At 58.6% G+C, this 16,330-nt stretch overlaps 1 protein-coding gene across 1 annotated transcript in view; it reads left to right on the top strand.

The window, feature by feature from the left end:
* Positions 1-16,330, top strand: part of LOC116955383 (vacuolar protein sorting-associated protein 52 homolog) — a 31,298-nt gene that overhangs the window by 7,233 nt on the left and 7,735 nt on the right. Inside the window, exons 7-11 of the mRNA XM_076053196.1 lie at positions 1,059-1,192; positions 9,771-9,926; positions 10,720-10,838; positions 12,857-12,980; positions 15,572-15,667. Coding sequence (XP_075909311.1) covers positions 1,059-1,192; positions 9,771-9,926; positions 10,720-10,838; positions 12,857-12,980; positions 15,572-15,667 — 629 coding nt within the window. The remainder of the gene's footprint in view (positions 1-1,058; positions 1,193-9,770; positions 9,927-10,719; positions 10,839-12,856; positions 12,981-15,571; positions 15,668-16,330) is intronic.

Genomic DNA, 16,330 nt, shown 5'->3' with positions numbered 1-16,330 from the left:
AAGGACGCCACTGGGCAGTTGGAGGTAGTCGCCCTCCCATAACAACGGAGGGCGGAGGAGCGACGCTCACAACAACGAGCGGAACGCCGGGTGGCTAAAGCACAGCAGGTTGGCAGAGTAGGGGGCACAGGTGGTGCATCAGCCAGTCATCTCAGTCAGTCAACTCGTGGCACCTGGGTCTGCCCCGTGACCTCCTGCCCGCGGGCGTTCGACACTTCACGTGGCCTCAAGGTGCACATAGCCTGGCACAAGCATCGTCGTGGTGACGTCACCGCGAATGGCGGTTGTTGTTGTTGTGTGTGTGTCTGTCTGGACTGACTGTGTGAGTGCGTGGAGTTCTCTCACCCTGTTCTGCACGGGTTTCCCCCGGGCTCTCCGCTTCCCCCCCACCCCCATAGCTAAACCCACACCGACAGTAGAACTGCTATCGGCCACACCCTGGGGCCGATCAAGCGGAAATCGTAACAATAATAAATCTGGGGAGGGGGGCAGGGGGGGGGTGGGTTGGGGAGAGGGGCGGGTGGGGGGAGGGGCGGGTGGGGGGAGGGGCGGGTGGGGGGAAGGGCGGGTGGGGGGAGCGGCGGGTGGGGCGAGGGGCGGGTGGGGCGAGGGGCGAGTGGGGGGGAGGGGCGAGTGGGGGGGAGGGGTGAGTGGGGGACGGGGTGGGTGGGGGGAGGGGCGAGTGGGGGGGAGGGGCGAGTGGGGGGAGGGAGGAGTGGGGGAAGGGCGAGTGGGGGGAGGGGTGAGTGGGGGAGGGGGCAAGTGGGGTGAAGGGGATGGTGGGGGAAGGGGCGGGTGGGGGACGGGGTGAGTGGGGGGAGGGGCGGGTGGGGGGAGGGGCGAGTGGGGGGAGGGGCGGGTGGGGGGAGGGGCGAGTGGGGGGAGGGGCGAGTGGGGGGACGGGGCGGGTGGGGGACGGGGCGAGTTGGGGGAGGGGCGAGTGGGGGGACGGGGCGAGTGGGGGGACGGGGCGAGTGGGGGGAGGGGCGGGTGGGGGAGGGGCGGGTGGGGGGAGGGGGGTGGTCTCCGCTAGAGCCCTTCCCCTTGACGAGCTGTACGCTTCTTCTCGAAGCCGTCGCTGAGGAACCGCAACACGACGTTCACGCTGGGCAACCGCGGCGCCGTCATCTCCGGCGAGCAGCTGGAGGCGCCCATCCTGGTGCCGCACGCCGCACAGAAGCAGGACACCCGGGTGGGCGACGCGCGGGAGCTGGGCGCGCGTCACACTCTCGCGTCACACACACTCACGTCACACACTCGCGTCACACACACGTCACACACACTCACGTCACACACACTCGCGTCTCACACACACTCACGTCACACACTCGTCACACACTCGTCACACACTCGCGTCACACACTCGCGTCACACACTCGCGTCACACACTCGCGTCACACACTCTCGTCACACACTCACGTCACACTCTCGCGTCACACACTCTCTTCACACACACGCGTCACACTCTCGCGTCGTGCGTCACTCTCGCGTCACACTCTCGCGTCACACACACTCGTGTCACACACTCGCGTCACACACTCGCGTCGTGCGTCACACACTCACGTCACACACTCGCGTCACACACTCTCGCGTCACACACTCTCTCGTCACACACTCTCGTCACACACTCTCGCGTCACACACTCGCGTCACACTCTCGCGTCACACACTCGCGTCACACACTCGCGTCACACACTCTCGCGTCACACACTCGCGTCACACACTCGCGTCACGCGTCACACACTCGCGTCACACACTCGCGTCACACTCTCGCGTCACACACTCGCGTCACACACTCGCGTCACACACTCGCGTCACACACTCGCGTCACACTCTCGCGTCACACACTCGCGTCACACTCTCGCGTCACACTCTCGCGTCACACACTCTCGCGTCACACACTCGCGTCACACACTCGCGTCACACACTCGCGTCACACACTCTCGCGTCACACACTCTCTCGTCATACACTCACGTCACACACTCACATCACACACACTCGTCACACACTCTCGTCACACACTCGCGTCACACACTCGCGTCACACACTCGCGTCACACACTCGCGTCACACACTCTCGCGTCACACACTCGCGTCACACACTCTCGCGTCACACACTTGCGTCACACACTCGCGTCACACACTCTCGCGTCACACACTCTCGCGTCACACACTCTCGCGTCACACACTCGCGTCACACACACTCGCGTCACACACACTCGCGTCACACACTCTCGTGTCGTGCGTCACACACTCTCGTCACACACTCTCGCGTCGTGCGTCACACACTCTCGTCACGCGTCACACACTCTCGTCACACACTCGCGTCACACACTCGCGTCACACACACTCGCGTCACACACTCTCGTCACACACTCGCGTCACACACTCGCGTCACACACTCGCGTCACACACTCGCGTCACACACTCTCGCGTCACACACTCGCGTCACACACTCGCGTCACACACTCGCGTCACACACTCGCGTCACACACTCTCGCGTCACACACTCGCGTCACACACTCTCGTCACACACTCGCGTCACACACTCTCGTCACACACACTCGCGTCACACACACTCGCGTCACACACACTCGCGTCACACACTCGCGTCACACTCTCGCGTCACACACACTTGCGTCACACACACTCGCGTCACACACTCGCGTCACACACACTCGTGTCACACACTCGCGTCACACACTCGCGTCACACACTCGCGTCACACACTCGCGTCGTGCGTCACACACTCGCGTCACACACTCGCGTCACACACTCTCGTCACACACACTCGCGTCACACACACTCGCGTCACACACTCTCGCGTCACACTTCTCGCGTCACACACTCTCGTCACACACTCTCGCGTCACACACTCTCGTCACACACTCGCGTCACACACACTCGCGTCACACACACTCGCGTCACACACACTCGCGTCACACACACTCACGTCACACACTCACGTCACACACACTCGTCACACACTCACGTCACACACTCACGTCACACACTCACGTCACACACACTCGTCACACACTCTCGTCACACACTCACGTCACACACTCACGTCACACACTCACGTCACACACTCACGTCACACACTCTCGCGTCACACACTCGCGTCACACACTCTCGCGTCACACACTCGCGTCACACACACTCGCGTCACACACACTCGCGTCACACACTCTCGCGTCGTGCGTCACACACTCGCGTCACACACTCTCGTCACACACTCGCGTCACACACTCGCGTCACACAAACTCGCGTCACACACTCGCGTCACACACTCGCGTCACACACTCGCGTCACACACTCGCGTCACACACTCTCGCGTCACACACTCTCGCGTCACACACTCGCGTCACACACTCGCGTCACACACTCGCGTCACACACTCGCGTCACACACTCTCGCGTCACACACTCGCGTCACACACTCTCGTCACACACTCGCGTCACACACTCGCGTCACACACTCTCGTCACACACACTCACGTCACACACACTCGCGTCACACACTCGCGTCACACTCTCGCGTCACACACACTTGCGTCACACACACTCGCGTCACACACTCGCGTCACACACACTCGTGTCACACACTCGCGTCACACACTCGCGTCACACACTCGCGTCACACACTCGCGTCGTGCGTCACACACTCGCGTCACACACTCGCGTCACACACTCTCGTCACACACACTCGCGTCACACACACTCGCGTCACACACTCTCGCGTCACACTTCTCGCGTCACACACTCTCGTCACACACTCTCGCGTCACACACTCTCGTCACACACTCGCGTCACACACACTCGCGTCACACACACTCGCGTCACACACACTCGCGTCACACACACTCACGTCACACACTCACGTCACACACACTCGTCACACACTCACGTCACACACTCACGTCACACACTCACGTCACACACACTCGTCACACACTCTCGTCACACACTCACGTCACACACTCACGTCACACACTCACGTCACACACTCTCGCGTCACACACTCGCGTCACACACTCTCGCGTCACACACTCGCGTCACACACACTCGCGTCACACACACTCGCGTCACACACTCTCGCGTCGTGCGTCACACACTCGCGTCACACACTCGCGTCACACACTCTCGTCACACACTCGCGTCACACACACTCGCGTCACACACTCGCGTCACACACTCGCGTCACACACTCGCGTCACACACTCGCGTCACACACTCGCGTCACACACTCTCGCGTCACACACTCGCGTCACACACTTGCGTCACACACTCGCATCACACACTCGCGTCACACACTCTCGCGTCACACACTCGCGTCACACACTCTCGTCACACACTCGCGTCACACACTCGCGTCACACACTCTCGTCACACACACTCACGTCACACACACTCGCGTCACACACTCGCGTCACACTCTCGCGTCACACACACTTGCGTCACACACACTCGCGTCACACACTCGCGTCACACACACTCGTGTCACACACTCGCGTCACACACTCGCGTCACACACTCGCGTCACACACTCGCGTCGTGCGTCACACACTCGCGTCACACACTCGCGTCACACACTCTCGTCACACACACTCGCGTCACACACACTCGCGTCACACACTCTCGCGTCACACTTCTCGCGTCACACACTCTCGTCACACACTCTCGCGTCACACACTCTCGTCACACACTCGCGTCACACACACTCGCGTCACACACACTCGCGTCACACACACTCGCGTCACACACACTCACGTCACACACACTCACGTCACACACACTCGCGTCACACACACTCGCGTCACACACTCGCGTTACACACTCGCGTCACACACTCTCGCGTCACACACTCGCGTCACACACTCGCGTCACACACTCGCGTCACACTCTCGCGTCACACACTCGCGTCACACACTCTCGCGTCACACACTCGCGTCACACACTCGCGTCGCACACTCGCGACGCGCGGGAGCTGGGCGCGCGTCACACACTCACGTCACACACTCGCGTCACACACTCGCGTCACACACTCGCGTCACACACTCGCGTCACACACTCTCGCGTCACACACTCGCGTCACACACTCACGTCACACACTCTCGCGTCACACACTCTCGCGTCACACACTCGCGTCACACACTCGCGTCACACACTCGCGTCACACTCTCGCGTCACACACTCGCGTCACACACTCTCGCGTCACACACTCGCGTCACACACTCGCGTCACACACTCGCGACGCGCGGGAGCTGGGCGCGCGTCACACACTCACGTCACACACTCGCGTCACACACTCTCGCGTCACACACTCGCGTCACACACTCGCGTCACACACTCGCGACGCGCGGGAGCTGGGCGCGCGTCACACACTCACGTCACACACTCGCGTCACACACTCGCGTCACACACTCTCGCGTCACACACTCGCGTCACACACTCGCGTCACACACTCGCGTCACACACTCGCGTCACACACTCGCGTCACACACTCGCATCACGCGTCACACACTCGCGTCACGCATCACACACTCGCGTCACACACTCGCGTCACGCGTCACACACTCGCGTCACACACTCGCGTCACACACTCGCGTCACACACTCGCGTCACACACTCGCGTCACACACTCGCATCACGCGTCACACACTCGCGTCCTACACACTCGCGTCACACACTCGCGTCACACACTCGCGTCACACACTCGCGTCACACACTCGCGTCACACACTCGCATCACGCGTCACACACTCGCGTCACACACTCGCGTCACACACTCGCATCACGCGTCACACACTCGCGTCACACACTCGCGTCACACACTCGCGTCACACACTCTCGCGTCACACACTCGCGTCACACACTCGCATCACGCGTCACACACTCGCGTCACGCGTCACACACTCGCGTCACACACTCGCGTCACGCGTCACACACTCGCGTCACACACTCGCGTCACACACTCGCGTCACACACTCGCGTCACACACTCGCGTCACACACTCGCATCACGCGTCACACACTCGCGTCCTACACACTCGCGTCACACACTCGCGTCACACACTCGCGTCACACACTCGCGTCACACACTCGCGTCACACACTCGCATCACGCGTCACACACTCGCGTCACACACTCGCGTCACACACTCGCATCACGCGTCACACACTCGCGTCACACACTCGCGTCACACACTCGCGTCACACACTCGCGTCACACACTCGCGTCACACACTCGCGTCGTGCGTCACACACTCGCGTCACACACTCGCGTCACACACTCTCGTCACACACACTCGCGTCACACACACTCGCGTCACACACTCTCGCGTCACACTTCTCGCGTCACACACTCTCGTCACACACTCTCGCGTCACACACTCTCGTCACACACTCACGTCACACACACTCGCGTCACACACACTCGCGTCACACACACTCGCGTCACACACACTCGCGTCACACACTCACGTCACACACACTCGTCACACACTCACGTCACACACTCACGTCACACACTCACGTCACACACACTCGTCACACACTCTCGTCACACACTCACGTCACACACTCACGTCACACACTCACGTCACACACTCACGTCACACACTCTCGCGTCACACACTCGCGTCACACACTCTCGCGTCACACACTCGCGTCACACACACTCGCGTCACACACACTCGCGTCACACACTCTCGCGTCGTGCGTCACACACTCGCGTCACACACTCTCGTCACACACTCGCGTCACACACTCGCGTCACACACACTCGCGTCACACACTCGCGTCACACACTCGCGTCACACACTCGCGTCACACACTCGCGTCACACACTCGCGTCACACACTCTCGCGTCACACACTCGCGTCACACACTTGCGTCACACACTCGCGTCACACACTCGCGTCACACACTCTCGCGTCACACACTCGCGTCACACACTCTCGTCACACACTCGCGTCACACACTCGCGTCACACACTCTCGTCACACACACTCACGTCACACACACTCGCGTCACACACTCGCGTCACACTCTCGCGTCACACACACTTGCGTCACACACACTCGCGTCACACACTCGCGTCACACACACTCGTGTCACACACTCGCGTCACACACTCGCGTCACACACTCGCGTCACACACTCGCGTCGTGCGTCACACACTCGCGTCACACACTCGCGTCACACACTCTCGTCACACACACTCGCGTCACACACACTCGCGTCACACACTCTCGCGTCACACTTCTCGCGTCACACACTCTCGTCACACACTCTCGCGTCACACACTCTCGTCACACACTCGCGTCACACACACTCGCGTCACACACACTCGCGTCACACACACTCGCGTCACACACACTCACGTCACACACACTCACGTCACACACACTCACGTCACACACACTCGCGTCACACACTCGCGTTACACACTCGCGTCACACACTCTCGCGTCACACACTCGCGTCACACACTCGCGTCACACTCTCGCGTCACACACTCTCGCGTCACACACTCTCGCGTCACACACTCGCGTCGCACACTCGCGACGCGCGGGAGCTGGGCGCGCGTCACACACTCACGTCACACACTCGCGTCACACACTCGCGTCACACACTCTCGCGTCACACACTCGCGTCACACACTCGCGTCACACACTCTCGCGTCACACACTCTCGCGTCACACACTCGCGTCACACACTCGCGTCACACACTCGCGTCACACTCTCGCGTCACACACTCGCGTCACACACTCTCGCGTCACACACTCGCGTCACACACTCGCGTCACACACTCGCGACGCGCGGGAGCTGGGCGCGCGTCACACACTCACGTCACACACTCGCGTCACACACTCGCGTCACACACTCTCGCGTCACACACTCGCGTCACACACTCGCGTCACACACTCGCGACGCGCGGGAGCTGGGCGCGCGTCACACACTCACGTCACACACTCGCGTCACACACTTGCGTCACACACTCGCGTCACACACTCGCGTCACACACTCGCGTCACACACTCGCGTCACACGCTCTCGCGTCACACACTCGCGTCACACACTCGCATCACGCGTCACACACTCGCGTCCTACACACTCGCGTCACACACTCGCGTCACGCGTCACACACTCGCGTCACACACTCGCGTCACACACTCGCGTCACACACTCGCGTCACACACTCGCATCACGCGTCACACACTCGCGTCCTACACACTCGCGTCACACACTCGCGTCACACACTCGTGTCACACACTCGCGTCACACACTCGCGTCACACACTCGCGTCACGCGTCACACACTCGCGTCACACACTCGCGTCACGCCGGCGCCGGTGCATGCGGCCGGTCGCCTCGGTCAGTCGGCCCGTGGCACCTGCTGGGTCTGGTTTGTGACCTCCTGCCGGCGGGCGTTCGACACTTCACGTGGCCGTGGAGTGCACCTGGCCTGGCGCAGGCGCCGTGGTGGTGAACGGCGGCGGCTGTTGCTCGTTTGAGAGTCTGCTCCTTAGCCAGCACTGTGCACTGTGTGTTTATCTCTGTGTGAGAGTGAGTATCTCTGTGTGTGTATCTCTGTGTGTGTCTGTGTGTGTGAGTATCACTGTGTGTGTGTATCTCTGTGTGTTTGAGTATCTGTGTGTGTGTGTGAGAGTGAGTATCTCTGTGTGTGTGAGTACCTCTGTGTGTGTATCTCTGTGTGTGTGAGAGTGAGTATCTCTGTGTGTGTGAGTATCTGTGTGCGTGCGAGTATATCTGTGTGTGAGTATCTTTGTGTGTGTATCTCTGTGTGTGTGAATATCTCTGTGTGTGTGAGTATCTGTGTGTGTGTATTTATCTATGTGTGTGTATCTCTGCGTGTGTGAGTATCTCTGTGTGTGAGTATCTCTGTGTGTGAGAGTGAGTATCTCTGTGTGTGTGAGTATCTCTGTGTGTGTATTTATCTCTGTGTGTCTCTGTGTGTGTGAGCATCTCTGTGTGTGTGAGTATCTCTGTGTGTGTGTGAGTATCTCTGTGTATCTCTGTGTGTGTGTGTGAGTATCTCTCTGTGTGTGTGAGTATCTCTGTGTGTGAGTATCTCTGTGTGTTTGAGTATATCTGTGTTTGAGTATCTCTGTGTGTATTTATCTCTGTGTGTGTATTTCTCTTTGTGTGTGTGAGTATCTCTGTGTGTGTGAGAGTGAGTATCTCTGTGTGTGAGAGTGAGTATCTCTGTGTGTGTGAGTATCTCTGTGTGTGTGAGTATCTCTGTGTGTGTGAGTATCTCTGCGTGTGTTTATCTCTGTGTGTTTGAGTATCTCTGCGTGTGTCTGTGTGTGTGTTTATCTCTGCGTGTGTCTGTGTATATCTGTGTGTGTGTCTGTGTGTGTGTTTATCTCTGTGTGTCTCTGTGTGTGTGAGTATCTCTGTGTGTGTGTTTATCTCTGTGTGTCTCTGTGTGTGAGTATCTCTATGTGTCTCTGTGTGTGTGTTTATCTCTGTGTGTGTGAGTATCTCTGCGTGTGTTTATCTCTGTGTGTTTGAGGATCTCTGTATGTGTCTGTGTGTGTGAGTATCTCTGTGTGTGTGTTTATCTCTGTGTGTGTCTGTGTGTGTGTTTATCTCTGTGTGTGTGTGTGTTTATCTCTGTGTGTGTCTGTGTGTGTGTATATCTCTGTGTGTGTCTGTGTGTGTGTTTATCTCTGTGTGTCTCTGTGTGTGTGAGTATCTCTGTGTGTGTGTTTATCTCTGTGTGTCTCTGTGTGCGTGAGTGCAGTACTCGTTTGAAAGTCTGTTCCGTAGCCAGCACTACGCGCTGCTGGACAACTGCTGCCGCGAGTTCCTCTTCCTCTGCGACTTCTTCATGGTGAGCGGCGCCTCCGCCCACGAGCTCTTCACCAGCGTCATGGGCCGCTCCCTCTCCATGTTCATGGTGAGCGCGCGCACCGCCGCCACGCGGAGGCACGCCAACTCGCTTGCCTGCATGCTCGGCCAATCACTCGGCCACTCGCAGGCTCGGCCACTCAGCCACGAAGCCACTCGCTCAGCCACTCGCTCACTCACTCGCTCAGCCACTCACTCAGCCAGTCACTCAGCCACTCGGCCACTCGCAGGCTCGGCCACTCAGCCACGAAGCCACTTGCTCAGCCACTCGCTCGCTCACTCGCTCGCTCACTCGCTCAGCCAGACACTCAGCCAGTCACTCAGTCAGTCACTCAGCCTCTTGCTCGCTCGGCCACTCAGCCACTCGGCCACTCGCAGGTTCGGCCACTCAGCCACAAAAACCACTCGCTCAGTCACTCGCTCAGCCAGTCACTCATCCAGTCACTCAGCCACCCGGCCACTTGCTCGCTCGGCCACTCACTCACTCAGCCAGTCACTTGGCCACTTGCTCGCTCGGTGACTCACTCAATCACTCACCCACACACTCACCTACCCACTTACACACTCAGCCACTTGATCGCCCACTCACTCACCCACCCACTTACCTGCTCATTCACCCAACCACTCAACCAATCACTCACCCACCCCATCACCCACTCAGCCACTCATTCACCCACCTACTCAACTACTCACCGGCTCAACAACAACAACAGCAACAGCAGCCGCAATTCACCGCTTGCGCGAGCCCAGCCACGGATATTGCACACAGCAAACCCGTGTTCACCTCCTCCCTCCTCCTCCTCCTCGTCCTGCTCCTCCTCGTCCGTTGGGGTCCTCGTCAGAAACACATGGACGCGTACGTGGCCGACTGCTACGACAGCATCGCCGTGTTCCTGTGCATCCACATCATCCTGCGCTTCAAGGCCATCATGGCCAAGCGCGGCGTGCCGGCGCTCGACAAGTGAGGAGCGGCGCAGGGCACACGCAGAGCACACGTAGAGCACACATAGAGCACACACAGGGCACACGTAGAGCACACACAGGGCACACGTAGAGTACACGTAGAGCACACACAGGGCACACGTAGAGCACACACAGGGCACACGTAGAGCACACACAGGGTACACACAGGGTACACGTAGAGCACATGTAGAGCACACACAGGGCACACACAGGGCACACACAGAGCACACACAGGGTACACACAGGGCACACACAGGGCACACGTAGGGTACACGTAGAGCACACACAGGGTACACACAGGGCACACACAGGGTACACGTAGAGCACACACAGGGTACACACAGGGTACATGTAGAGCACACACAGGGTACACGTAGAGTACACGTAGGGCACACACAGGGTACACGTAGAGTACACACAGGATACACGTAGAGCACACGTAGAGCACACACAGGGTACACGTAGAGTACACACAGGGTACACGTAGAGCACACGTAGAGCACACACAGGGCACACGTAGAGCACACACAGGGCACACACAGGGCACACACAGGGCACACGTAGGGTACACGTAGAGCACACGTAGAACACACACAGGGTACACGCAGGGTACACGCAGGGCACACACAGGGCACACACAGGGCACACACAGGGCACACGTAGAGCACACACAGGGCACACACAGGGCACACGTAGAGCACACACAGGGCACACGTAGAGCACACACAGGGTACACACGTAGAGCACACACAGGGCACACACAGGGCACACGTAGAGCACACACAGGGCACACGTAGGGTACACACAGGGTACACACAGGGTACACACAGGGCACACACAGGGCACACACAGGGCACACACAGGGCACACGTAGAGCACACACAGGGCACACGTAGAGCACACACAGGGTACACGCAGGGTACACACAGGGCACACACAGGGCACACGTAGAGCACACGCAGGGTACACGTAGAGCACACGTAGAGTACACACAGGACACACACAGGGCACACACAGAGCACACACAGGGTACACGTAGAGCACACACAGGGTACACGTAGAGCACACACAGGGTACACGTAGAGCACACACAGGGTACACGTAGAGCACACACAGGGTACACGTAGAGCACACACAGGGTACACGTAGGGAACACACAGGGTACACGTAGAGCACACACAGGGTACACGTAGAGCACACACAGGGTACACGTAGGGAACACACAGGGTACACGTAGAGCACACACAGGGCACACGTAGGGTACACGTAGAGCACACGTAGAGCACACACAGGGCACACGTAGAGCACACACAGGGCACACACAGGGCACACACAGGGCACACACAGGGCACACACAGGGTACACGTAGAGCACACACAGGGCACACGCAGGGTACACGTAGAGCACACGTAGAGTACACACAGGACACACGTAGAGCACACACAGGGCACACGTAGAGCACACGTAGAGGACCTGCAGAGCACATGCACACTCTCAACGGGTGATGTGGCCCATTCGTGATCATCTCCATCATCATCATCATCTCAATAATTTCTCAATAATCATCATCTATCATAATCATCATCTCAATCATCTCCGTCATCATCGCCATCTCAATCATCTCCGTCATCATCTCCGTCATCATCATCGTTATCTCAATCATCTCCGTCATCATCTCCGTCATCATCATCGTCATCTCAATCATTATCGTCTCAATCATCATCTCCATCACAGCAGCAGTAATCATCACCCCCTACTGGCAGCAGACAAATACAGAGCAGACAGCTGCCACTGGGGGTGCCCCTAGGCTTTGACCACACAGCAGCAGCAGCAGCAGCATCGCCCACGCCTAGAAGACTAATACAGAAGGGGCAGCTGCCACTGGGGACGCCCCTAGGCTTTGGCCACACAGCAGCAGCAGCAGCGCGGTGTGGCGTGTAGGGCGGTGCGGAGTGCAGAGTGGTGCGTCGTGCGGTGCGGAGTGCAGAGTGGTGCGTCGTGCGGTGCGGTGCACAGGTACTGGGATGCGCTGCTGGAGCTGCTGTGGCCGCGCTTCGAGCTCATCCTGGAGATGAACATCTACAGCATACGCAGCACCGACCCCCAGCGGCTCGGAGCCATCGACACCCGGCCCCACTACGTACTCACCAGCACACTCACCAGCACACTCACCAACACACTCACCCACATACTCACCAACACACCAGCACACTCACCAGCACACTCACCCACACACTCACCCACACACTCACCAACACACTCACCAACACACTCACCAACACACTCACCAGCACACTGACCAACACACTTACCAACACACTCACCAACACACTCACCCACACACTCACCAACACACTCACCCGCATACTCACCAGCACACTCACCAACACACTCACCAACACACTCACCCACACACTCACCAACACACTCACCAGCACACTCACCCACACACTCACCAACACACTCACCCACACACTCACCAACACACTCACCCACACACTCACCAACACACTCACCCACACACTCACCAGCACACTCACCAACACACTCACCAACACACTCACCCACACACTCACCAGCACACTCACCAGCACACTCACCCACACACTCACCAACACACTCACCCACACACTCACCAACACACTCACCAACACACTCACCCACACACTCACCCACACACTCACCAACACACTCACCAACACACTCGATAACACACTCACCCACACACTCACCAACACACTCACCAACACACTCACCCACACACTCACCAACACACTCACCAACACACTCACCAACACACTCACCAGCACACTCACCAACACACTCACCAGCACACTCACCCACACACTCACCAACACACTCACCAACACACGCACCAACACACTCGATAACACACTCGATAACACACTCACCAACACACTCACCAACACACTCACCAAAACACTCACCCACACACTCACCAACACACTCACCCACACACTCACAAACACACTCGCCCACACACTCACCCACACACTCACCAACACACTCACCAACACACTCACCCACACACTCACAAACACACTCACCAACACACTCACCCACACATTCACCAACACACTCACCCACACACTCACCAGCACACTCACCCGCACACTCACCAACACACTCACCCACACACTCACCAACACACTCACCCACACACTCACCAACACACTCACCAACACACTTACCCAAACACACTCACCCACACACTCACCAACACACTCACCAGCACACTCACCCACACACTCACCAACACACTCACCAAGACACTCACCCACACATTCACCAACACACTCACCCACACACTCACCAACACACTCACCCGCACACTCACCAACACACTCACCAGCACACTCACCCACACACTCACCCACACACTCACCAACACACTCACCCACACACTCACCAACACACTCACCCACACACTCACCAACACACTCACCCACACACTCACCAACACACTCACCAACACACTCACCCACACACTCACCCACACACTCACCAACACACTCACCCACACACTCACCCAAACACTCACCAACATACTCACCAACACACTCACCCACACACTCACCAACACACTCACCCATTCACTCACCAACACACTCACCAACACACTCACCAACACACTCACCAACACACTCACCAAAATACTCACCAACACACTCACCCACACACTCACCAACACACTCACCCACACACTCACCCATTCACTCACCAACACACTCACCAACACACTCACCCACACACTCACCCACACATTCACCAACACATTCACTCACACACTGACCAACACATTCGCCAACACACTCACCCATACACTCACCAACACACTCACCCACACACTCACCAACACACTCACCCATACACTCACGAACACACTCACCAACACACTCACTCGCACACTCACCAACACACTCACCCACACTCACCAACACACTCACCAACACACTCACCCACACACTCACCTATACACTCACCAACACACTCACCCACACACTTACCCATACACTCACCCACACACTCACCCATACACTCACCAACACACTCGCCATCACACTCACCAACACACTCACCCACACACTCACCCACACACTCACCAACACACTCACCCACACACTCACTCACACACTCACCAACACACTCAACAACACACTCGCCAATACACTCACCCATACACTCACCAACACACTCACCAACACACTCACCAACACTATCACCCACACTATCACCCACACACTCACCAACACATTCACCAACACACTCACCAACACACTCACCACCACACTCACCCACATATTCGCCAAAACACTCACCCACACACTCACCCACACACTCACCCACACACTCACCCACACACTCACCCACACACTCAACCACACACTCACCCACACACTCACCCACACACTCACCAACACACTCACAGTGATGGCGATGATGGTGGTGGTGATGATGATGATGACGGTGGTGGTGATGGTGGTGATGACGACGATGGTGATAATGACGACGACAGTGGTGGTGGTGACGATGGTGGTGGTGGTGGTGGTGGTGATGATGATGATGATGACGACGGTGGTGGTGATGGTGGTGATGACGATAGTGGTGGTGGTGACGATGGTGGTGGTGGTGGTGATGATGATGGTGACGATGACCATGATGATAGTGGTGGTGGTGGTGGTGGTAATGGTGGCGACGGTGGTGGTGCAGGTGACGAGGAGGTATGCGGAGTTCTCGTCGGCCATCGTCAGCATCAACCAGAGCTTCCCCAACGACAAAACCATCGCCCTGCTGGGACAGCTGCAGGTGAACGTGGGTGGTGAGCGTGGGTGGTGAGCGTGGGCGGTGAGCGTGGGTGGTGAGCATGGGGTGGTGAGCGTGGGTGGTGAGCGCATGGATGGTGAGCGTGGGTGGTGAGCGTGGGCGGTGAGCGTGGGTGGTGAGCCTGGGCGGTGAGCCTGGGTGGTGAGTGTGGGCGGTGAGCATGGGGTGGTGAGCGTGGACGGTGAGCGTGGGCGGTGAGCACATGGGGTGAGCGTGGGCGGTGAGCGTGGGGTGGTGAGCGTGGGTGGTGTGCGTGGGTGGTGTGCGTGGGCGGTGCGTGTGGGCGGTGAGCGTGGGGTGGTGAGCGTGGGCGGTGAGCGTGGGTGGTGAGCATGGGTGGTGTGCGTGGGTGGTGAGCGTGGGTGGTGAGCGTGGGGTGGTGAGCGTGGGGTGGTGAGCGTGGGTGGTGAGCGTGGGTGGCGAGCGTGGGTGGTGAGCACGTGGGGTGGTGAGCGTGGGTGGTGTGCGTGGGTGGTGAGCGTGGGTGGCGAGCGTGGGCGGTGAGCGTGGGGTGGTGAGCGTGGGGTGGTGAGCATGGGTGGTGAGCGTGGGTGGTGAGCGTGGGCGGTGAGCGTGGGGTGGTGAGCGTGGACGGTGAGGGTGGGCGGTGAGCACGTGGGGTGAGCGTGGGTGGTGAGCACGTGG

The sequence above is a fragment of the Petromyzon marinus genome, chromosome 59, assembly GCF_048934315.1.
Source record: "Petromyzon marinus isolate PM22_M1 ecotype Great Lakes invasive population chromosome 59, UKy_Petmar_22M1.pri1.0, whole genome shotgun sequence".
NCBI classification, from domain to species: Eukaryota; Metazoa; Chordata; class Hyperoartia; order Petromyzontiformes; family Petromyzontidae; genus Petromyzon; species Petromyzon marinus.
Note: the sequence above shows the minus strand (reverse complement) of the source record. Positions and strands in the feature narration are given on the sequence as shown.